The 25422-nt window shown below is 43.2% G+C and overlaps 2 protein-coding genes and 1 long non-coding RNA gene across 8 annotated transcripts in view; 2 read left to right on the top strand and 1 right to left on the bottom strand.

Annotated features, from left to right (window-relative positions):
- The window catches only part of LOC131136548 (potassium voltage-gated channel subfamily KQT member 5-like), a 107718-nt gene that overhangs the window by 36132 nt on the left and 46164 nt on the right, over window positions 1-25422 (bottom strand). For all 4 annotated transcript variants that reach the window (XM_058083514.1, XM_058083534.1, XM_058083524.1 and 1 more), the window contains exons 2-4: window positions 5983-6073; window positions 5468-5594; window positions 2939-3114 (exon numbers count right to left, since the gene is read on the bottom strand). In XM_058083514.1, coding sequence (XP_057939497.1) covers window positions 2939-3114; window positions 5468-5594; window positions 5983-6073 — 394 coding nt within the window. The remainder of the gene's footprint in view (window positions 1-2938; window positions 3115-5467; window positions 5595-5982; window positions 6074-25422) is intronic.
- On the top strand, window positions 1218-6219 carry LOC131136604 (uncharacterized). The gene is made up of 4 exons (XR_009131771.1): window positions 1218-1328; window positions 4299-4365; window positions 4957-5029; window positions 5114-6219. It is a non-coding gene; the product is annotated as an uncharacterized LOC131136604 (long non-coding RNA).
- Window positions 10500-22717, top strand: LOC131136588 (uncharacterized). 3 transcript variants are annotated; one of them, XM_058083646.1, is made up of 6 exons: window positions 10500-10556; window positions 17665-17848; window positions 17968-18971; window positions 19219-19288; window positions 19622-19784; window positions 21423-22717. In XM_058083646.1, the coding sequence occupies exons 3-6, from the start codon at window positions 18165-18167 to the stop codon at window positions 21529-21531; spliced, it is 1149 nt and encodes a 382-aa protein (XP_057939629.1). In that variant the 5' UTR covers window positions 10500-10556; window positions 17665-17848; window positions 17968-18164; the 3' UTR covers window positions 21532-22717. The 3 variants fall into 3 exon arrangements, with proteins under 3 accessions (XP_057939629.1, XP_057939620.1, XP_057939635.1); XM_058083637.1 differs by lacking the exon at window positions 10500-10556 and adding an exon at window positions 15295-15478; XM_058083652.1 differs by lacking the exon at window positions 10500-10556 and having other exon boundaries at window positions 17590-17848.

The raw sequence follows: 25422 nt of genomic DNA, 5'->3' as shown, positions 1-25422 counted from the left end.
TTTCCCCAAAGCTTAACAAATACGCACCATTAAAGAGTTTATATCTTTGTTTCACCTGACCTTAACAGCCTCATCTAGAAGCCATCTACATGATCCACACGGTCAGCAACAGACTTTAGTGAAGCTTAAAGCTGTAATAATGATGTAGGATGTAAATCTTGACAATGTCATCTGTGTTCGCGCAGCTTCCACTTCAGACCATCCGAGCGGTTTTAGGATTGTTCATGACCACCCCACATACATTTTCCTTTTGAGAGTGGCAGATGTTCTTGCAGACCATGACCAAGTAACCACAGAGCTTAGAACTCTGCGTGTTATCTTGGTGCAGACAGTGTCTACATGAATGAATGAATAGCCTTTCTCATAGCTACATTGAACTCTTTGGACTTTCCCATTTTCATTTTCCAAATGCTGTTCGACTATCATCCTGACAGATGAGAACTAGCATCTACCATAACAACATATTCATTATGAATCAATCATGGGCAAATGGATATTCTGTATATAAGCGGTCTTGTCTTTGACTGTACCTGAGGGATCATGGTGATCTAACAGAAGTCAATGAAAAGACCTTGTATGGGCTGCGGTTGTGGGCGGATCAAAGTGGAGAGCGCAGCAGTGAAGGGAAGCCATTTTATAGCCATCCATCTATGTTCTATACTAGGTTAAAAAAAAACACATCCACACATACAAGCATATTTCAAAAACATTTATTATTTTTATACCTGTATTCACCTTTTGTCAAATATTTTGTTCTACTTTCCAACTCTGATCAAGGTGAAGACTTTCTAAAACTTCTCCTGAGATGTGTTTTAATCAAGCTTCTTCCAGAAGGGCCAGGACTAATTTGTGTTTAACCATAACCAGCCTTTGGGACTCACCATTGTTGTTGGCTGGAAGGAGATCAAATTATGTCTCCATCTACCTCCGTCGAAATATTTAAGTCAAATGGTGTAATTTGTTCAGCAGACAGGAAAAGCTACATGCTCTTAACTCATTTAATAGTAAAGAAGTAGTTATTCTTCTTTATAAACTCTAACGCCTGATCCCAACAAACTCTTGTACGAGAGGCAAAAACAGATGATGATGCAACTCTCCACTAATGCAAAGTCCAGTGTTGTGCTAGCGTTAGCCATTTAGCATGGAACTACCACAATGATGCAGATTAGCACTCAAAGTCATCAAAGCTTACCTTTATGCATTCCCACATAGTATCAGCATTCGGAAGTATGAGGTGAAAGAAAAAGGGGGGAAATACATCCAGATACATCCATACATCCCTCTGGGCATCGGAGAACGGTGCAGCGCTGCGTTCAATGACCACCAAAGTAGGACAAATCTACTAATCTAAATAATTCCAGTATTGTAGTAAAATACTAATATTTACTGTAATATAATGATTATTTCCATGTATTTTAATGTGTTTTAAAAGAGAAATGAAATGACATTGAGTTTGCAATTTGGATGAAATGTTTTATGACTATTGCCCTATGTTTTAGGTATTTTCATTTGTACATTTCATGAAGGAAAGGTGCATTGAGGCAAATCTTTAATAATAATCCTTTCTGAATGTTCCTAAATGGGCTTTTTATTAACAAACATTTAGAATTTAAAACCAGTATCATAAATAAACAAATCTGAGCTGACGCAAATAAACAAAAACATGTTAGTGTGAGAGGTCTCACTCGCTCACATTTCGTATTTGCTGAACATTTGTGGGCGAGTTTAAGAGCTAATAAGCAAATAATATGAAAATAGTAATAGTAAAATAGAAAAATAGTAATACAAAAATATGCTTGCTGACTGTATTGTTTTAAATAATGGCCAGGGTTCCGAAATCCTTTTAAATGAACTTTGATGTAATTATCGTTGTAGTTGCACATCGTATCGTTTTGCCACAAAGAGATTTTCCCTACTTATTACAGGTAAAAAGGTATTTTTTCTGCGATTAAATGTGATTAATTCCGAGTTATAAGTGCAATTCATCATGATCAAATATTTTAATCGATTGACAGCTCTAATTTTAATGCATGCACACACAGTAGTTCAGTTCCAAATGTGAAAATGTTCCAAAATGTTCATGGTTCATGAATAGGTCATGGTGTTATATTTGTAAATAAATTGTTATTGTAATGGAAAACAACCACCTTGTTGTTATATGTTTGTACAGTTGTTTAGATATTCACATCATGAAAGCGAAAAATATTTGTGTCAAAGTGAAATGTATGTATTCACAAAAAACTGTTTTTTCCTCTCCTGAAACTTACCCATGTTCTATTGCTTATTACGAAAGAGTGCAGAAAGGCAGAAACAAACCTTTTTTTTTCATTTGACATAATCAAAAGTGGGCCGTGACTTAATGGCCATTGGAAAATGTGGCTCCCAGGTTGAGACCATTTGAGAACCTCTGATCTCTAACCTTTATATTATGTTCTGCATCTGTCTGTCCAAATATACCTTCAGCAGGGCATCAGAAAATTATGTCTCATTCTCAGGACACAGAAATGTTCAGCAAAAAAACAAAACATGGCAACTAAACATGGCTCTTTGATGACTAAAACGTGACGGGCCCCAACTGTAATGCGTTGTTATATTGCGCCATGATTGACTGACTGGTGGAAATGCAGCAAGGATTTTCAAAATTCCTCAAACGTTCCTGTGGTGGAAAAGGGTGCGTGTTTCCATGTGTGTGGCCTGGGTCTGTTCAGTCTGCAACACAATATGGTAAAGGCCCTCTCACTTTTTTACCTTCAAGCTGTTGGATTATAGGAAAATTTATTGGAGCGACTGGGGATTCAGCACCTTGCCAGGGGGATATTTTGACATGGTTGCCGTAGGACAGAGAATTGAACCAGCAACCAGCATATACAGAGTTCAAATTGAATTGGCCCTTGAAGTAAAAAAAGGATAATTTATGACATGACATAAAAAAGCTTACCTTGCTGTGTGCATAGACCACAGATCCTAGCAGCTTCCATGTTCCCCCTCTTCGGTCCATCCGCACCATGCGTAAGATCTGAAGAAATCGAAGGCTACGCAGGACTGAGGTGGCGAAGATGTTGCCCTGGCTGCCTGCCGACACCACTGCCACCGATGCAATCAGCACTATGATGTCTAAAGGGGACACGAGAAATGAAAATGCATCCAGAACATTCATGCAATGCATTGACAAAACACGCATGTTGTACACTACCCGAAAAATGTACCTTAACCAAGGTTAACTGTACTACAGTATATAGTGATCCTGGTCTTTCCACTCTACCCAAGACTACATTGAAATAAAATTAATGTTATGATGTGTTCGAAATGATGAATTTCTAATACTATAAATTCAATGCAATTTTTGAGCTTAAAAATAAATTCAATTCAGACTGCTCGGGCATTTGGTCAACAGACTACCTGAGTAATGCTGATACAAGTACAGATTTTTCTTCATTTCTTTGCCGTCACGCGCTCATATAACGTTAGAAAGTACCCTCCACCCATTTTACAGGCACCCCCTTCTTTCCTGTTCCTCTGCCAACCCTTGAGGCATGACCCTGTGCTCCATGGATTTTACTGTAATAATCATTGACAAGTTAAGAGTTGGGGAAAAGAGTCGCCTGAAACATTTTTTTTTGCAAGAAAGTGTAAAGAAAACATCATAAAAGTGTGACAGGATGCTGAATATGTTTTGGTCAAGGTTTGGTTACGTTTTTAGATGATTACATACTGGTAAATATTACATATCCAACGATTGGATTGGCTGATGATGAAGTTGCAACAAAGTGTGAATTGTATTGCAAACTGCAGTAAAAATAAATACAACAATAAAAGGTAAATCATTAGTTTCTATTGATGCAGACTCCCATTGTATGATTAAAGACATACATCCTTTGAAAGTACGTAGAAAGACTTTGTTGATTTTAGTTATAATGAAGGTACAATGAAGGTCTATAAAACAATACCCTAATTTTGTCTTTTGTTGCCCGTATCACAATGTTAAAAATGGAGATGCATTTATTTAGTGTTAATAGACATTATGATTAAACTGTTCATTTCTTGATTCCTTATTTCTTCTGCCAAGGCTTGTCAGTCTAATAGTGTACATTTCACCTTGTGTGTGAGGGTCTGTGGTCCTGATGCTCACCATTTTGCCCTGTGATTGACTGGCGACCAGTTCAGGGTGTACCCGACTTTCACCTAAGTCAGTGAATTGATTGATTGATTGAAGTGATTTAATGATTAGCGCTACCATGGTTCATCCATCTATTTTGTGCAGCGCCTAAGTCTACCCTGTGTCATGTCTGCCTTTTCAGCACCTGTTGATACCTCATTGGATCGGATACCTGTCAGCATCACTGATTGGTAGAATGCTGTCCCACGGTATGTCTGTATTTTGCGTCATTACATTAGCTTAAAATGGACCAGCTTTTTTTTGGTTAATTTTTTTCAATGCAATTTGAATTGACTTTAAGTGTGGTTCATGCTGCTGCCATATACAGCAGGACACATGGGTTCAAGTTCCACTGTAGCTCAGGTTTTCGCTTCTTCTTTCGCCCCTGTGATGTCTTGAACGGACTACCTTTGTTAATGAGGCATTCTTATTGTTCCACGAAAGTGTCTCTGTGTTTAGTCTGCTAGAAACTAACAAACAGTGGCCCCTACTTGCGACAAAACACTTTACATGTTCCATGACTGTAACATTTCACTTATTCTGCAAGGTTGCGCAACTCGGATGGTAGATTGATCGGATGTTGCTCAACACAATGGTTGCTGGGTCGATCGCCAGTCCAATAATTCTACATACACAATAATTTGAACAATCCTTTCAATACAAAATACAGCAATGTTCACACATTTTTCATAGTTCAATATTTTTGTGACACTATTCACTCTGAAAATAACACTTTGAAACTTAAATGCTGCCTCCTGTTGGTGGAAATTCATGACATGTAACATTCTGCTTATTCACAGTCGTAGAGCGGTGATCTCCCGACTTCATGGCTGTTGGTTCGATCCTCAGGTTCAGGATATTTCAGCCTTCAATGTACATTTTATTTCAGGATTCACATTTCCTGTGACGTTGGTGTCAGGTTACAACCTCCGTCTTGTGTCAATTCTTTCATTTCAGACATTCTAAATGATGACGATGTAAACATGAACAACATGATGTGTGACCAATGAGCTCTCCTTTCTTCAATCTTTCCAACTCAGCTTTCCAAGATCCACGTCTAAATATTGGAAAACTGAAAGGCCGTTGATGCAAGCTCATTGCGTAAATGCATTTTTCTCTTATGAGCCTTGACCACATCTCTCAGTTACACACACAAATTCTCTTTAATGGCATGCAGTGGAATATTACATTCACTTGCTACTGTGCTTCACCGGGGCTTGAGAACGATACAGCAGGGATAAAAACAAGGGTGAAGAAACAGTAAGACTGACTTGAGTAATTATATTATTGGGAGAAATGGCCATAACTCACCAATGACGCAGAAAGGCTTTCTGGCAAAGCGGAGTCGCCCCTGCCATCCTCTGTAGCGACAGCAACATCCTGCTGACCAGATGCGGATGATGTACTCCAACCCAAACACCACAATCATGACAAACTCCTGCAGGATGTCGGATAAATAATGTGTAAATAGTCTGAGGAGAAGACACTATTTGCAGCGACAGTCATGAAATTACACATGAAGACAAATACTCTCCATCATTAGACGCGCTTTTTCATCCAAACTTTTTGCCAATCAATCACAGGGCACACACAGATTTACACACATTCGCACACCGTATGGAAAATCCAGCCAAGTTAACTTGCCCTAACAAAGAGACCTTCACACCACAGGCTCCTTTGTGTGGCCTCTAAGTGAACTTTACCTTGTACATTGGAATCATCGTGGACAATTGTAACTGTTTACTGGGACAAGTACATAAAAAAAAACTTTATTATCTGAATCATGTGTGTTGATGAAGAGAAATGTGCATCAAACCCGTTCTTACCAGAATGAGAAGGCAGTAAGAGGAGAAGTCCTGATGAGCTGGAATGGTAGAGAAGACAGAGAGGACCAGGCAGCTGAAGACCAAGATGAACCTGAAAGAGTGCATCAAACATTTCGGCTACAGTTTCAGTATTTTACTGGAGATTTACTGAGAATATTAAGAAAAATATTAAGATATTTTTTAAGAAAAAAAAACACCACCCAACCTACTTGACACGGGAGATATGGCTGAAGTCATGCCGGCAAAACAAATGATGTTGGGGTTTTTTTTGTTTTTTTGAGGGGGGGCTTACAACAGTAATTGCTCAAAAATAAAACACATGTAATTGTTAATATTATGAAAATATAATATTAAGAAAATGAAAATGGGAGCGCCACAGTATCAATCTGCCCAGGGCGGAACCGCCACTGTGAACAGCAATGTTTAATTGGGCAGTCTTGCCTCAAGACTGTGTGGCCTCTACGCTAACCACTTGACCGCCGCGCAGCCCCATTTGAATATTAATAATCCAAACTGCTTTGGATTTAAATCTGGATTATGCATTTTGCCTGTTAGCGTGTTAGCTTCCGTCACTAGTGAACAGTGGTAATTGCGCTAAGACTGCAAGGGAAACTCAGCTTCTCCTAAAATGTCAAAAAAGTTCTTCATTCTGTTGTTCTGAACTTATCCAGAGACTTTCCTGATCGACTAGTCTGTGTTAAATGACTAATGTTGCGTTTGCGACTCTCTTCTGTCACGCGGCAAGCAGTTGAAGCTGTGTAGCCTCTCCCGTCACTCGCAGCGGCCACACAGTAGCCTCGTGCAGCAGCTCCAGCTGCTAGCGGGCTGCACATGGCACAGCAGATACTACAATTGACATAGAAATAGATAAACACATTTGTGATGTAGGCCGGGAACAATGAGCATCCTCTCCTTGAATGCCCAGCTAGCGATCCAGTGAACACTGACAATTGACAGAGCGTTCTGGAAGTTCTGCTAAACAGTGGCTTTTATTGGAAATGTTTATCAGAAACAGGAGAAGGTCAACGTTTAACTCGCAGGAGGGTTTGGAGGGGGAGGAGCGATCAATAGACATTTTTATGGCCGCCATCAATTCCTCACAGGTTTCTGCCATTCACTGGTAATCATGGAATGTGTCCCCTAAGAAAGCAGGGATCTCCTGTACTCGACCCCCAGACACCATGAGATGGCCAAAGCTCAGTCAAACGCTGAAGGGTGAAATGTTCTGAGTTCAAATGTAGATTTTCCAAGAATCTCAAGAAGATGGTCAATGGTTATTTAGCCCAGCAATTTGGGGACTCCTTGCTTGTCCACATTATTGTTATATTATTTGATTATATTATTATTATCCACATATTGCAGACTAGAAAGGGTGGATCTGTGTCCCGCAATACCGTCCGTCTCTGAAAACAGCGCTTTGGGCTATATCCTGTTTACTTGCGTTACATCATAAAAAGTAGCTTACGCCAACATTGAGGCAGCAAACCAAGTATCCTACTTTAAGACTTTCATTGAGAAGTTCAGACGTTCAATCCAGCTCTGGTTAGTGCCATCATTTAAACCATGCAAGCATCTTTTAAAAGCAGCGTCATTGAGAATTGTTGGGAACCGGAATTGGAAGAAGGAATCGGTACCAGAATAGTTGACATTCAAACGACCATATTGCTGACATCACAGGAACGGCCAGTACGTTTCCACAGCCACCAGGAGCATTCTGAGGTTTTTTTGGACTGTTTGCTGTGTTGCTGCGTCATAATATGGCAGGAAAGGCTACAGGTGGTAAAAGTAATAGTAAAGAAGTATCAACAGTTTTAGGGTGGCTCTGTTGACATTTTCAGACATTGGATGTGAATTTGACTGGAGGACATTATTTTGTGACAAGCATTGTGGAGCTGTCAGCTGAGCAGCAAGCTCTTTGTCAGGAACACACCTACGCCTCTTGCACTTGCACAAGGTTGACAGACCGAAATATAAGAGACAATCAAATCCTTCCAGCCACAGTCTCACTCATGTTTGCATGCAAAATATGCAGCATCTTTGACAGTATTACAATTCAACACTTTTATTACAGAGAGAAATGTGTGGAAATTCTTACAAAATGAGGATTAGATATTGAAGGCTTTGTTTCCTCCCTCATTTTATAGACTTCTTGGATGACATTGCACATCGAGATGGTCCTAGCATAACCTCATCAATGATGGTAATGGCATCAGTAATATTTTACTTCAGGTCGTTGATTTAGTTTTGATCGTACTTTTGTTGGATACAAACATCTAAAATACACTCTAAATGACCTTAGCACAAAATACAAATATTTGAAAGAAGTGAATAAATACTAATAACCAACAATCAACATAAAGAAATAACTGCACTGTTGGGACACAGTAACTCGCTAGATAAGCTACATTCCATTATCCAATAACTAAACACAAAAATCAATGAATCCTTTGTTTTTGCAGTTAATTTTGCAGTTCCAGATCCCGGAGTGGTTGGTGCGCAGGCTTCACAGCTAGGAGACCCGGGTTCAATACCACCCTCAGCCATCTCTGTGTGGAGTTTGCATGTTCTCCCCGTGCATGCGTGGGTTTTCTCCGGGTACTCCAGTTTCCTCCCACATTCCAAAAACATGCTCGGTTAATTGGCCACTCCAAATTGTCCATAGGTATGAATGTGAGTGTGAATGGTTGTTTGTCTATATGTGCCCTGTGATTGGCTGGCCACCAGTCCAGGGTGTACCCCGCCTCTTGCCCCAAGACAGCTGGGATAGGCTCCGGCACCTCCGCGACCCTCGTGAGGATAAGCGGTAGAAAATGGATGAATGAAATGATTGGTTCCAGAACTGACTTTTGCTAAGTAGGATACCATATTTATAAATCAAATATTTTCATAGTTAAGACTTATAGAAAATCTGTTTACAAGCTTCTACAAAGGGTTTTTATAATTATTAGAGCCCCCTGGACATAGAATAAAATCCCTATTGTCCCTTTTACACCCAATATTACTTATTTTTATGCTTTAAAATGCTCAATTGTGCCAAGTATACGTCAAATTTGGCACAATAATCCTTAACACAGGCTACTCTTCCAGCTGCAACTCACGCCAAGCTAAAACTCAGCTCTGAAGCTCTGACATCACTAAGTCTTTTTTTCTCTTGTCATGGCTACACTGTAACAAATCTTTGTGATTTCCACAGTATGGGACTGTATTATTGACTGTATTATTATTATTATTAGTGCATTTGTCACGGTTCGGCATGTCTGTGTTGCGGTGCGACCCCAGGATGCAGAGAGCAGGACCGAATGCAGGTAAAACTATTTATTTTTGCAATAAATGCGGCAGCAGGAAAAAGGCAACTCAGGTAGCAGAAGGACAAATGATAATAATCCCACAAAGGGAGACGCACACACCTGAACTAAATAGACACTCAAATTAGGGACAGGTGTGGGTAACTAAGACAACGGAGGCAGACAAGGCAAAACAGGAAGTCAGACAAAATAAGACCGTGCAAAAAGGAAACCAAAACCCAGACCGGAAACTCAAACCCAAACTGTCACGTGCAAACCCACACAGGGCGTGACAGCATTACTGTGATCTGTGTTTACAATAAAGTATTGTGATTCTATTCTGGACTGTTGTAGTATTGACACTAATTTACTGTAAATGTTTTCACATTAGAGTACTGTAAATTACACACACTTTCACAGTAAAACCAGTCCATGAATAATAAGTAATTTGCTGTGAATCAAATTACTATATTTTACTGCACTTTAACAATAGTTACTGTATTACGAGCAGTGCATTACTGTGATTATGCAATGTGTGTGTTGTGTGAATGATATTCACAATATATGACTGTAAATATGACTGTAAATTGTACCAAAATGGCACTTTCAACAGTGCTTTGGAGATGTTCACAGTAATTTACATTAAAATTAGTGTAAATTACTGTAGACTGCAGTGGATTGTGGGAAGAAGACTTTTGGAGGGAAAACAGCAGGACTTATTGTTCCTTTACAGAGCTGCAGTGCTGAATGCCCAGAGAGAGAAAATATATTGAAACTAGTAAGTATATTCTTTCATCTACAGATAGATCTCATTCAGAGAAGTCAACACTTGAAAATATAACAAGCTAGATTTGCAGATTGGATTGGATTAGATTTGACTTTTGTAGGTTTGGGTAAATGAGAGAAAGAAAGCTATTGTATAGACCTAGCATACCACCTGGAAGTTAAAGTTGCTAGAACTCCTCTTTCAAAACCAACATCATTTATATTTTGTGTACTATTTTACTAGTTATACTGTAACTGTGATAGTCTTTTCAATTGTAATGTCTTTAGTAGGCTATAGCTCAGATGTGTTTGATTACTATTAAGAAACTCAGCAGCCCAGTGTGTGCTGTAGCTAGTTATATATAACCAGTTATAGCTGCTTATATTTTTGCTGTAGTTTTAATTAACCTTATCTTTTGTTGTCCATATATCATTTAATGTTCATTGTCTTTTATAATTCAGGGAAAAGGCAGATCTGGAAGAAATACTTCTTCACTGTCTTCTTACAAAACTTACAGCTTTTTGGTGAGTCAAAGAAGAAAATATATGTGACCATAGTCTGTACGTAACTGACTGCTATTATTAACTTTCATTCATAAAAGTCAACCTCTTGTTTTCTAAAATGATGCAATCATGCAATTGCATTGCAAAACTGGTAGGCCTAGCAGCAGTTTCACTTGAATTTTGTGTTGTTGTTTGGTGGTTAGTTTAGTTATTGTTTAGTTGCAAGGCAGGTAATCAAAATGGTCAACCATTTTGTCTGCAAGCAGTGTCATGTATCCACAGTGACTCTTATCACATTTTATCAGCATGTTAAGATGCATAGACACCTGGCTAATTCCAGGTTCTATTGTGGTCTGCCTAGTTGCCCTTGCACTTTCCAGACATTATTGGCACTTAAATCTCACATGCGTCGAAAGCATACACAGCCAAAGGAAGCTATCCATGGACCTGCTCAAGCCACTGTGAGGACCTGTCAGGTCGAGGGATGCAAGCATACATGTAGCAGTCTACAAAGCTTTTGTGAACATTTAAAAATGCATATAGGGAATGGGGAAAAGGTCGGCTGCCCCTTTCCCAACTGTAAAAAAGACTTTCACCTGAAGTCATCTTTCACATCCCACATCAGCAGGAAACACAGCAATTCTACTGATATGCTAGTCCAAATGGAAAATGATGCGTTATTGCCTGATAATCTTGTCAATGATGATAGCTGTGATAATGTACAACTTGATGCAAATCCTGACACTACTTGAGGATGCAAGGCAAAATGCTGCTACAGCCAGCACTATCCAAAGTTTAATTGAGGATTTCCAAGTTGTCCATGACAGCAGTATAGTATTGTAATATCTGTGACTTTGTGTGTTGGGCCTTTAAGAGGGCGGGGCTTGGAAAGTGACGGTGCCACGTCACAAGTGAGAGAGTGAGACTGGGTGTGACGCTAGGGGAGTGAGAGTCGGGAGAGAGCGCTAGCGAGGAGCGAATGGCGTGCGTGTGTTGGCGTGGGTTGTGGCCTACAGCAGCCCAGGTGTGAGTGAACTGTTGACCGCTGTTAATAAAGCGATTGAAGTGCATCGGCGACGTGAGTGTCTTCCTTACCACAACCAGGGGCATTACATTGGTGTCAGAAGCTTCGGTATCTACCCGCTGCCTGGCCGCTGTTGTGGTGAGGATGTTCGGCAATTTCGGCGCTCAAAGTAAAGTGAAGGAGGAAGTTGGTGAGTGCGTGATGGACATGCCTGTTCGACACTCAAGCGACAGTAAAAGAGGAGGCAGATGAGCGTGTGGTCGGCATGTCTGAGGCAAAGTTCGCCGAGCACGGTCGCCATGAGGCCGGCGATTCGCACCAAAACGAGCACGTAGCCGCAATGATGGAGTTGCGTCACAACGCAGAGTGGAGCAAACATGGCCGCGCCCATAAGTACACGTGGGACCTCATGAAATCTCTGAAATTCTCCGGTAGGGGGAGTTGGGAGGCCTATAAAGCTCAGTTTGAGCTGGTGGCTGATGCTTCAGGTTGGCCGGAGAGGTTGAAGGCGCTGCTGTTGGCATCATCACTGACAGATGAGGCAACGTCCTGCTTGCTGCTGCTGAGCCCGGAAGAGAGGCTTAATTACTGCAAGCTGGTTGGCGCGCTGCAGAGGCGCTTCGGGGTGTTTGATGTGAAGGACACCACACGATGTGAGTTCAAGCACCGTGAGCGACAGCCAGGGGAGCCGCTCCGCTCCCTGGCCCATGACATCGAGACCCTGGGTTGGCACGCCTATGCTGGGATGCCGGGCTCGATCCAGGACGAGTTGATACGTGACCAGTTCGTTCAAGCATTAAGACCAGATGAGCTGCGCCTGCATGTCCAGCTCGCCCACCCCACAACCCTGGATGGGGCCCTCACGCTCGCCATGGAGAGAGAGATTGCAGCCAAGGGGGCGCTGCAGTCACCAGCCCACCCGGTTGCAGCTGCGAGTTTGGCGGGAAAGGCAGAAGAAAGGCCAGCATGGATGGAGGAACTGGTCTGTGCAGCAATGGCACAGCGCGAGGAAGGAGGTGATCGCCGCTCACGCCCTGTGATCTGCTGGGGGTGTGGTCAACCAGGCCACCTGCTGCGCCGCTGCCCCAAGTCCAAAGACCAGCTGGGAAACGGGAGGGGGCCCGTGTAGCCCGGATGGCACGGGCCCTTTCTGCTGTTAACCGGAAAGAGGAGACCGTGCGTGGGGATCAGTATAACAACGGGTCCGGCTGTTGCGACTGTGTGCTGGACAGAGGTGGGCGACCCCTGTCATGTTCGTGTGCAGGTTGGAGATGTTACCTGCATGGCCCTGGGGGATACTGGATCCTCAGCCACAATTGTGAGGTCTGACGTCGTCCCAGCGGGGACCGTTATAGAGCCGACCTCAACCAAACTGAGAACAGTGACCGGTGAGACAGCGCGGATGAAAGGAAAAGGAACTTTCACGTTTGTCCTGGGGGGCCTCTCGACATCCTTCGTGGCCTGGGTGGCAGATGTGAGCGACCAGTGCATACTAGGACGGGACTTCCTAAAGGCCACAGGGTCTGTGGTGGACCTGGGATCTGCGGTGATAATTTTGCCGGGAGGCAAGCATGTGAAGCTTGTTACTCCCACCCGACAGACTGTAGGCGTGGCCATTGACACGGCGTCTGCGCACATCGCGGAACAGCCATCGTTGTCAAGGGTAGAGTCCGCTCGCCCGAAGAGGACCTGTGCCCAGGTGGGGGCAGCGTCATCAAGCCCACACACGGTGGAAGACCGGACGGAGCCGATCCGCTCTATTTGGGAAATGAACTGTGCTGGCCTAGACACGAGGCAGCAAGACCAATTGTGGAGAGTGCTGTGGGATTTCAGGGACATCTTTGCCCTGGATGAAAATGAGGTGGGCCTCACGCACCTTGTTGAACACCACATCGACACGGGGGACGCACGACCAATCAAGGTGCGGCCCCGTCGCCTGCCCATGGCCCAGCAGGAGGCGGCTGATAAAGAGATCCAGGCCATGCTGAAGGCGGGGATCATAGAGCCCTCTGACAGTCCGTGGGCATCTGGCGTTGTGATGGTCCCCAGAAAAAAGAGTGCCAGGCCGCGGTTCTGTGTGGACTACAGACCGCTGAATAAGGTCACGAGGAAGGATTGTTACCCACTTCCTCGGGTGGACGAGACGCTGGACCTTGTGTCGGGGTCCGCGTGGTTCTCATCGCTCGACCTGCGCAGTGGGTACTGGCAGGTCCCCCTAACCCCTGAGTCAAGACCAAAGACTGCATTCTGCACCACCAGGGGGCACTGGCAATTCAGAGTAATGAGTTTTGGACTTTGCAATGCACCAGGGACATTCGAGCGTCTGATGGACACTGTGCTTGCAAACATTCCCAGAAAGCAGTGTCTAGTATACCTGGACGACGTCCTCGTCCATGGGAGGTCCTTCCTGGCTGCACTTGACTCCCTGAGGCTAGTGTTGGGGAGGATTGCAGCGGCTGGACTGAAACTGCATCCAGAGAAGTGCCATTTTATGCGGCGAGAGGTGGAGTTCTTGGGCCACAGAGTGGATGCTAGTGGTATTAGCACTCTGGAAGAGAAAGTCATTGCTATCAGAGACTGGCCGGCCCCAAAAGACCAAAAGCAGCTCAAGAGTTTCTTGGGACTCGCCTCATATTATCGGAGGTTCGTGAAGGGGTTTTCCTGCATTGGTGCACCCTTGTTTCGCCTACTCCAGAATGGCCAGAGCTATGCATGGACACCCGAATGCCAAGAGGCGTTCGCCAACCTCCAGAGAGCCCTCACGAACGCCCCTGTCCTCACCGCCCCAGACCCCGCTTTGCCCTTTGTGTTGGACACGGACGCTAGTAATGTTGGCATGGGGGCAGTGTTGTCGCAGGTGGGGCCAGAAGGTGAACGAGTCATCGCCTACTTCAGTCGGGTCTTCAACAAGAGTGAGCGTCGCTATTGTGTGACCAGACGCGAACTGTTGGCTGTTGTGCTGGCAGCACGCCACTTCAAATACTACCTGTGTGGCGTGCCCTTCACCATCAGAACGGACCATGCGGCGCTGCAGTGGCTGATGACCTTCCGAGAACCGGAGGGCCAAGTGGCACGATGGCTGGAGGAGCTGCAGTCTTTCAACTTCAGCGTGATCCATCGGGCTGGTGTTCAGCATGCCAGCGCTGACGGGCTTTCGCGTCGGCCGTGTGCGGTGGACGGCTGCAGCTACTGCGATAGGTGAGACGCCAGAGAGAGGGAGCTGCGCGGTGACGAGTCAGCTGGTGAGCCGTCGTGCTGCACGTTGGAGGCGGTGGGTGCTGCTGCGTGGGCGGACAAGCAGGAAGAGGATGCGCCAGTGTGGCGCTGGCTCGAGAGCGGCAGGAGGCCGCCCTGGGAGAGCGTGATGGGACTATCGGAGGGCACCAAAGGCCTGGCGTGCTGCAGCGTGCGTGGAAGGAGCCAGCCACCGGGGAGGAGAGTTGGCAGGTGGTGGTGCCTGTGTCCCTCAGGGAGGCAGTGCTGAGGGCATGTCACAGGGGCACCGGCTCTGGCCACTTTGGGAGCACAAAGACCCTCAAAAGACTGCGCCAGGGATTCTACTGGGGACAGCACCGGCGGGATGTAGAGGACTTCTGCCGGCGCTGTGACGAGTGTGCAGCGTACAAGGGGCCCCAGGACAGGTCACATGCAGCACTCCATCAGCGGGACTGGGACCAGCACATTCCGCTGGTGCTGATGGCCTACCGCTCAGCTGTCCAGAGTTCCACAGGTTGCACCCCGGCCTTGTTGATGTTGGGCCGGGAGATCCGGACACCGGCGGAGATGGCGTTTGGGAGGCCGCCAGACAGCCCAGAGGACCGCCCAGGACCCGAGTATGCCCGGAAATTGCAGGAGAAGGCTGGTATGAGGCAGAAGAGGAACCATGACGTGCGCAGCAAGGGACGTGACTTCCTGCAGGGTGAGCTAGTTTGGGTTTACACGCCCAAGCGGAAAAGAGGACGATGCCCAAAACTGGACAGTCATTGGGATGGACCATGCAGGGTGCTTGAGCGGGTTGGGGAGGTTGTTTATCGGGTTGCGGTTCTCCCTAGGGGCAGAAAAGTTTTCCTGCACCGGGACAGGTTGGCACCGTACAGGGGCCGGGACATTCCCCAGTCCCCTGTTGACTGTTAATGAAGCGATTGAAGTGCATCGGCGACGTGAGTGTCTTCCTTACCACAACCAGGGGCATTACAGTATTTTCCAAATTGAAGGATGAATTCACAAAGCAGAATATGCCAGAAAGTCAAATTGACAACATTATAACTGGGCTAAATAAGAATAACCTCATGCGACTGTATAACGAGGGAATGTTTAAATCTGATCAAACCAGGAAGACATATTTCAAGAGAAATTTTAACTATGTAGCACCCACAAAGGTTTATCTTGGTTTAGACACCGGTCTGTTAAAGAAGAGGTTACTGAAGCTCAGAAACAAAAATCAGATGATCCACTTTTACTTGAGGATGTAAGGGACGGCAGAAATTTTAAAGAAAAGATCATCTTTAAGCTGTGCACATCCACAGTTTCCATTATCTTGTTCCAAGATGCATTTGAAGTGGCCAACCCTCTTTTGGCTCCGGGCGAAAAAAGCACAAACAACTTGCAGTTTACATGACACTGTCTGAAATCTCTGCTCACAACAGGTCCCCCATAGATCCTATACAGCTTGTGATGCTTTGCAGGGAGGAGGATTTTAAGTTTTTTGGGCAAGCTAGTGTTTGCCCCTCTTGTGAGAGATTTGAAGGACCTTGAGGAGTCTGGAATTGAGTTGAAAAACAGTCAGATTGTGCAAGCGGCAGTGATTGCATTTTGTGGAGATAATCTTGGGTCACACACCATTGGTGGCTTCACAGAAAATTTCAGCAGAAGTAAACATTTTTTGTCGCTATTGTGTTATAGACAGAGACACTTTTACACAGTGTCCCACAGAAGTAGGCACTTCACGTACAAAGCAGAGTCACAAGAAGTCTGTGGATTTGCTTGCAATGAACCAGGGCTTAGCTGATGTTGATGGTGTTAAATTTGACTCTTTGTTCAACAGCCTGAAATACTTTCATGTGTGTGACCCGGGGCTCCCTCCATGCTTAGGCCATGACTTATTTGAAGGTGTTGTTTCAACAGATCTGGCTCTTTACATTAAACAGCTTGTCACTGTAGGGAAGCATTTTACGTACACTCAGTTGAATAGGATAATTTCTACTTTTAAGTATGTCCAAAATGATTCCTCCAGTCGACCATGTGAAGTACGTGCAGACAGTGAGAAGTTGGGGGGAACTGGTGTTTTCTCCATTTACTCCCACTGCTTGTTGGTGACAGGATAAATAATCCTCTGGAAGATGAGGTCTGGCAGTTGTGCTTACAGCTACGAGAGATAGTGGCAATGATAAGTGCTCCAAAAATCCATGCCAACCAAGTAGCTTAAAGTTTTACTGGACGACTATATTCATTCAAGAGCTACCCTCTTTCCAGATAAACCTCTGAAACCAAAACACCATTACTTGCTTCACTACCCCGGACTCCTACTACATTTTGGTCCACTCATTAGACTTTGGACTCTTCGTTTTGAGAGTAAGCACTGGTATTTTAAACAGTGCGCAAGAAAGCTTCACAATTTCAAAAACCTTAATAGCACACTGGCAGAGAGACATCAACTCCTACAAGCCTATCTTCAGGCTGGCAGCCTTTTCCCAGCGACTGTGCAAATAGAGCATGCTGATGAATTTGATGGTCAGTTGTATAATCCTGGCATACAAGAAGCTGTGAGGATGGGAGGCATTAATGAGGGATCTGTAGTGACACCAGTTATCACGTACAAGGGCACCAAATACCACAAATCTATGATTGTGGTTGTGGACCACAATGACATGGGATACACCATTGGAAAAATTTGACTGATTTTGCTCAACTCATCTCAGGTGTATTTTGTGATAGAAAAACATCCCTCAGTACCTTTGGTGGATCTCGGTGTACACTGTCTTGACTCAGGTGTTTCTTACACGTGTGTCAGGTTGGAGAGCCTGGCTGACTATTACCCATTGCCATTGTATAAGAGATTTGATGTTAATCTTGTTTCTTTTCATCACTCTGTCCATTCTAATTAAGAGAGATGGAGCAGTCATTTCATGATGTCATCAGAAAGGCCCTCCCCACACTTCAGCAAAGTGAATTCCAGAAACTGTTCAGCCACTTGGATGCCATTGGTGTGCGGAGCGACACTGATCTGCGGTTTGTTGCAGTAGAAGATGTCATAGAAGCTATTCCACTTATAGCTGCTAAAAGAACAGTGGTGAGTCTTGCTGTATTTCGTTAGCATTACTGTCAATCGTGATATGTTGATTTAATCCACTGTTTAAAAGTTTGGAACAATCACTTATTCTATAAACTTTGCTATTTCCTAATATGCAGGACATCAAGACCAGACTGCAAGCCAGCCAAGGACCTCCATTAGCACCCCCAACTCTTCAAGCACAACTCCAGTCCACGTGCCAATACAGATCACTGGGTGGGTCTCATCCTACCAAGTCCCATGGGAAAAGATGCCAGCAAGTTTAAGACAGTCTCTTGCACAGGGGTAGAAACCCAAGAAGGGAGCTAGATTAGCAATGATAAGAATCATTGTGGATTCAATCCGGGAGGTGTGCTTGAATCCAAAACTAAGCCAATGTTCAGAAATAGCCCAAAGAATCTGTGAAAAGTACCCGGCAAGCTTTGCTGAGATGTTTGAGGGAGAGGTTATTGGAAATGGTTATTCCTCTTTGGAGTCTCAAATAAAGGCCAGGGTTTACTATGTCAATCGTGACAACACACTGGTTAGAGTTAGGAAACCTAGACGTCGTTCAGCAGTCATGGATGACAGCCAGCCTGAAACATCCAGCACACAGCCCACTACATCTACATGTGTGAAAATAGAGAGCTACGGATGCATCAACTGGCAACCACTTGACCTCCCTGAAGGTGAGACACCGGCATCTGCAGAAGCAAGGAGAGAAGAGACGGTGAGCCTTTTCTCAACAGAAGGTCCCCGGGCAGCATACCGTGGCCGAGTGGATGAGCTGATGAAGATGACATACTACACCACCCAACGCTATGCTATCAACAGAAACCCTCCACCCAGCATTGTGGAACTCATGGAACAGTGGCCATTTCTGTTCTTTTCAAGATTCATGTGTGCTCACTTTAGCACATTGACAGGAATTGATGTTGACACCAGACTGCAGGATTCCCTGAATAGCAAAGGAAAGAAGCTGCTATATTTCTTTCAAAGTCAACTTACAAGGTGGCCAAAGGATGTCAAGACAGTCCTGAAAGACATCAGTGAGGTGGGCAACATCAACCATAGTGTTGCATCTCTACTTGTCACAATGGCCTACTTCAAAGAAAAAGAGGATTCACTCTTTCTTCTGGCTGATGTAAGTACATGGAACATGTGAACATGGATGCTTTTTAAACATATTTGTCAACTGAATATTTATTGCACTTAGGGATAAATTATGGCCTACTTTTCTCTCTCTAATGTAATCAGTAACAGTTTTCACATTGCTCTTTCATACACACTTGCCATTAGCTGTTCAGGTCAATACAAGACAAACTGATGAGAAAGACATTATTATGTTAAATACTATACAATTATGTTGTCTGATCTTTTGTGTTATTTAGGTGACAACCACCTCAGCAGATGCAGAAGCCAGTCTCTTACTCCCAAGCACACCAAGGTTGCTGGCACTTAGTAAGTGTAAAACTCTAAAACTCTCTCTTCCAATGTCAGGTGGAAGAACAAGTGTTAATGTAATAAAATGAAAAACATCTCCATTTTATGTAATAGAGTCACACAACTGAACACATTGTATTCTCATTGAGGAATCTGATGCAACTCTAGGATTGGTCCATTTGGAAGGAGATTACACGTACATAGGTCAAGTAAAAACCTGGATGTACCATAACATGGCAGCATGTTAATCTCTACACATGTATTTTAATTATAGATATAATTTGTCTACTTTGTCATATGCTAAACCATACACTATAATAATAATTGTTCTACCTACTGTGTGTGTTATAGGGGACTCTGTTCTGGAGGCGCACAAATGGATGCTGGTCATACATATTCAGCCAGAGGACCTTCCTGACTTTTCCTCAGCAGCAGCTGTCCTAACGGCCTGCTACTATGTTTTCAACATAGAGTACCAGGAAGAGGCAACCAGTACTTTGGAGTTCATTCAGAGGTTAGTCCATCATTTGCCTCTAAAGACTTGGATTGCTGAATGGTTCACCCCCAAATTGTTTTTTTTCTTTTGTTCTGATAATTACCCATGCCATGATGGCTTGAGTTCAGGAAACTCGGTCCCCATCCAGAATCAAAATGTATTCTAATACATCTTTTTTCATAAGAATGCGACAAATACTGTAAAACCTAGGTCTCCATGGCATGACTAATCCAAAGAAAAAAAAAACATTTGGGGGTGAACTACTCCTTCAAATGTTTCAGCACAGACAATCCATTTTGTCATTTACCAAAGCTTTAGCAGAAATACAAGGATGGACATCTTGTATAGATCATTAGGGACACCCCTTCAAGAGTGTGTTCTTTTGTACAGGTGCATTATGTTGTGCATGACATGGGACATTTAATGACAATGACACATTATAGTTATTTATATTGTCCATGTGTGTATAGTGGTTAATGGATGTCATGCTTATTATCACCCACTAGGATGTTTTGCATTTGGGAGGTATTTGAAGATTCCAATCATCATTGTTTACAACTGTGTACTGTAATTTGACTTCATAGTAATTGGAAACAACTCAGATAACAGTAATACAGGATTGATGTTTTCAGTTATACACTGTTTTGTATTACAGTGAAGAAAATTGAACAGGTAAATTACAGTAACATACATATTTTGAGTTTACAGTAATTTAAATTGTCACAGTATGTTTCCCGTGGTTTAATTTACAGTACATTTTTATTACTGTAAATTACATCACAGGAAACATACTGTGAAATATACTACAGTATTTTACTGGCATCGTGCTGCCATTAAATTACTGTAAATGTAATTTACAGTACTATTTTTATTACTGTAAAATAAATCACAATAATCATACTGTGAAATATATTACAGTAATTTACTGGCATCGTGCTGCCAGTAAATTACTGTAAATTTACAGGAAAATATTTTACAGTGTACTGTATTGGGCAATATGAGTGTAAAGGTGATTATAGGGGTGTTATTTCATTTCTAGAGGGCACTAATACTGTTCAAAAACTGCATTTAGAAGGTTGTAAACAGGTTTTCTATACTCCATATACCAATGAAATAATGTCCTTAAACCTTAATGAAATAAGGAATCCTACTTTTCAGTCGGGTCTAGAACGAGTAATAAACTGTAGCCGCTTCTGCCCTGTATATCACTTAAGAGGGATACTGAAAAGTGCAGGAATGTCATGAACTAGTCAATTGGTTCACTAATTACATGAAGGAGTGTTCTTCGTTGGCCTTGGTCCCCGTGCACTGCGATGCGCCACTTTACTGGAGGGTACATTGATGTGGAGTTTCTCGTTCTGCACTTTTGGCAGGACAATTGGCGCTTAACCTTTCAAACAAAAGCGCTACATGAATGCCGTTTATACTCCAACATATGCAGGCCGGGATGCAGGCAAATCTCACACATTCACCGCATGGAGACCTTGCAGAAATCGTGCAATAATTCTCATTCTGGTTTGCATAATGTAATCGATTTATTTGGGAAATGAGTACTAAAAATGTCAGCATGACGGAACAACTTGGAATGTTATCTGTATTCAAATGTTTTCAGACATCTGTAGCATCAGAATAAAGCTTCCTTTTTGATACACTTAGATGGCAGTGCCTGGTCTTGGAACCATCAAGCTGTTTTGACGACCCTTCATTTTCTGCTGAAGTCCTCGGCTACGTTCACACTGTAGGGAATGATGAGACATTTTCTTAACCAAAGGATTCCATGTAGAAGATGAAGAAGAAATAGGGCTATGGATCTTTTGGAGGACCTGCTGTGATGTCTGTTCCGAGGAGCATGTTTCGCCTGACAAGAAGATCTTTGGTCTACATTGGTGAGCACCTTTATCTTGCATGGTAAGCCACGCATTGATGATGTACAGGTCCAAACTACCTGTATACGAAAACAACCAATCACGTGGTACCTCGCTCCATGTTTATCTGGCCCGACCAACGCTACAGAAACAAAAAGGATGAAGTTGATGGCTCAAGTTGATCACCGGCTCGCTCTCTTAGCTCTCCCTGTCCATTCCCAGGTTCTGTTAATGTTATTGTGGTTGTTTCTGTCTTTTCTCTATCCTGTCTCTGTCTGCCCCCTTTAGCATGGACTCCCCAGGCTTTATGAACAAACTAAATTACAACCAGAACAGAAGGACTATTTCAGACTCTCCCATCTTAGAACATATCTGCAGGATCTCGGCAGATTAACTGTTCAGCCAAAAATGATTTTATGCTCTGCTAATGTCAACAGACATTTCTTGTTTCATCCCCATTCATAGACGGGCTTATGGTTCCAGATTGCTGACTCATGGTTACAGTCCATCACCACGTGATGCCATTCAAGTTGAATTGTTGATATTTTGGAATCTGTGGATTCAACCAAATATGGGAAAACAGATAGAGGCATCCCTCATTTATTGCAGTTAATAATATATACTATATTGCTAAGTGAATTTCCGCAAAGTAGGATTCAATATTATAAGCGGATTATTATACAAAAACTGTTTCAGACTTTCTAAATACTTTGAACATCTATAGAGCCCTGCAATCATTAAATAACACCTCTACAATTATGGCTAACTTATATTATTCTTTGTTTACACCACATTACGCAGGCTACAGGATCACTACAAAGACATAAGACGGGCGCCGCTCGTATGGGAAGCGACCGAGCTAGCTAGTTAGCTTCTCCAATTTACTTATTCTAAACTTAAGAAAGTGTTTCAAACGGAGTGGGGAAGAACTAAGAAACCAATAACTTACCACTTCCACACGAAAAATTAGGATAATTTTTTTTTCCACTTTATCATGTCAAACATGCCACACTATGTGCAGTGTGAAGATGCAACATATGCAACATAACATTACTAGAATACTGCATATAACTTGTCCTTCATAGACCACTGTGACAATTTATGAACTCATTTTTGAAAAGCGGGATAGAGTGAGGGAGCGATGTCCAACTGCGATGTAGCGAGAGACAACTTTTGTCTGTTCCCAAAGCTCAGTGGTGTGGTGGAATTGGAGACACAGCCTCATTGGGGCTGTAACGCTAACTCTAGTTCTGAACTCTGCTGTTAGGTTTTCACTTTGTACTGCTACTTTGCTCGTTTGTACATTTGCATTTATTTGCTTTTATCATGTCAAGTATCTGAGTTGAAAAAGCGCTCTATGAATTAACTGCATGATGATGGTCATTGTTAAGAGTTTATTGGCTGTGGCTTTACAGTCTTACAGAAAACGGGGAAAGAGCTACACGTGAGGAATTACCCACTACTTTACGGATTCATTTCCACTCAAACCCAAAACAGGCAGCTTTGCAGAGCATGCCGTCCATCGGACGCACTGTAAGGACTGTGAGCCCATTTGACCTCACTTCTGGAACAAAGGCAATTGAAGAGAGAAGGGTAGGATTCTGCAGCGAAATCGACTCTTATCATTACAAAGGTCCCTTTTATAGCATATGTTGATCTGAAGAGAACACCAAGCTAGCAGGACATGGAAGCTGTAACAATTATGAGCGTATCAATTAATCACAGATTTCTGCCATTTGCTGGCAGGCTAAGCAGTGTTCTTGCTTAAAACGGAGACTGGATTCTCCATGTGCTTCCATTTTAAAGAAATCATTTTCCTATGATTGTTATTATTAGACTCTTCACTGTCTTGTTCTGCTTTTAAAGAAATAGTTCCGGAAGGACGGGGGACTTAATAGAAACTAAAAATAATGGTCTTTAAAATGCTCTACAAGCAATACAATTTCCTGCCACATGTGAATAAATAGTCTAGTCTACATTTACACTGATAAAGACTCTGCAAGAGTTCATCCAATTATCTAGCAGACGGGCTATGAAAGACAAATTAAGCTCCCTATTTGCGAGTTAGCGAGGAAAGAGAAATAAAAATTGGATAAGTGTTAAATAACTGGATAAGTGTATTCGCATAAAGCGGTGTCGCATATGTTTAATGTCTTCCACTCTCTGACTGTCAGCATGTAAAAAGCCTCTGCAAATTAAAAATCCATAACTAGAGCTGTAGGAGGTAAAAGCCCCTGAGCGGCACCACTTCCCACTTTGAAAAAGCTTGACGTAACACGTTGATGGTACCGCATGTTGCTCTGAGTGTTCACGCGGCAAACGTTGCCATAGGAAAATTTAGACTACTTTGGTCCGTAAATGCAGGAGTAGCTCACAAAAATAGTTCCAGTGATTCTGCGGAAGAATACAGTGTGCGCCTCATGTTTTCCTTGCTTTCTTCACCAAAATGCTGGCAATTGTTGCTCTCTTTGGCTCCACTTCAGGTTATTTTGCAAAGATGATCAAAAGAAAAACACACACTTCAGGCAAGAACTCATGGCAAAACATGAAGGTGTCTGTGTTGCTCTAATTTTGTGGTGCAGCGCAAGGTGGCACGGGGTAGCGGTGCGATTTGGTCCACTTGGGTAATTTGGTAGACTGGACTGCGCCGGGTTGGGTGTGGCGGCGCACCAGGCGAGTAGTGACAATTTTGTGAAAATCTGGCCTATTCTTGGCGCAGGCGAAGCGCAGCCAATGTGAAGCGAGCGTAGAAAAAAAAACTGAGCGTCGTCTTTTTTTCTCTTCGGTTTATTGTCACTTTTTTCCTTGCCTCGGACGTCTCCTTTGTTTTTCTTTTGGTTTCTGCCTGAAATCCATCAGCTTTGCACACCCACATTCCCATGTACTTCTTTTCCTGGGCGAGCAGGCAGCCTGTTGATTAGTTCGAGCACCGCTGTGACATAGCTGGAGGCTTGTGTATCGTTCATGCATGAGTACTATATATGATGGCAACACATGTCCTCCAATACCTCCCCATGCTCCCTATTTGAGAAGCACAAGAGTCTACATTATGCTTGGGAGACGTAATAAAGATGAAGCAAAAATTAAAAAAACAACAACCTTCCTGAGTGCACCATCATGTGACGACATGCAGTCGTACCTCAGTTAACGTCCACCCTGGTTAGCACATTTTTCATTTAACATCCCAATTTTTAAAAATAAATATTTGCCTTGACTTGGCCAAAATATCATCTGGTTTGTTTACACTGCCATCTTGGATCACAAGGCCAAGAGGAAACGTTGCAATACACAATGATTGTGGGCCACGGACGCCATTTTAGGTTGTTTATATCAGTGCTGTAGAGCGATACAAGATGGAGCAAACGCATGGACCGCATTTCGGCCATACCGAGACAAGGGTGCTAGACCTCCGACCTTCGTCATCTCAGAGGTTTGTAAATGTGATGAAAGTGGCTCCGGCTGCCCTGGAGATTCAAACCCAACTAAAACTCAACATGTGGTGTTTGGATAACAACTTGAAAAATAAAACACAATCAAATATCGGCTTAGCGCTACATTTTTGGTTCAAGATGAATCCTAACCAACAGCTCCTTCCGCCAATAGAGACATATGTTACAATTTTCAAGGAGATGGGCCCTTCATCTTTATTACTTTGATTTGAGTATTTCTCTCACACAATCTCCATTATCCCTGTTGTGTCCAGAGCACTCACTGCTAGGATTGATCTGTGTCATTTGCCAGCTTATTGATTTGATTCCACAGTTGAAAATGCCCACAGTGACTTTCTCGTT

This window comes from Doryrhamphus excisus, chromosome 1, assembly GCF_030265055.1.
Source record: "Doryrhamphus excisus isolate RoL2022-K1 chromosome 1, RoL_Dexc_1.0, whole genome shotgun sequence".
Lineage (NCBI taxonomy): Eukaryota > Metazoa > Chordata > Actinopteri > Syngnathiformes > Syngnathidae > Doryrhamphus > Doryrhamphus excisus.
The sequence above is the reverse complement of the archived record's forward strand: the minus strand, read 5'-3'. Positions and strand labels throughout refer to the sequence as shown.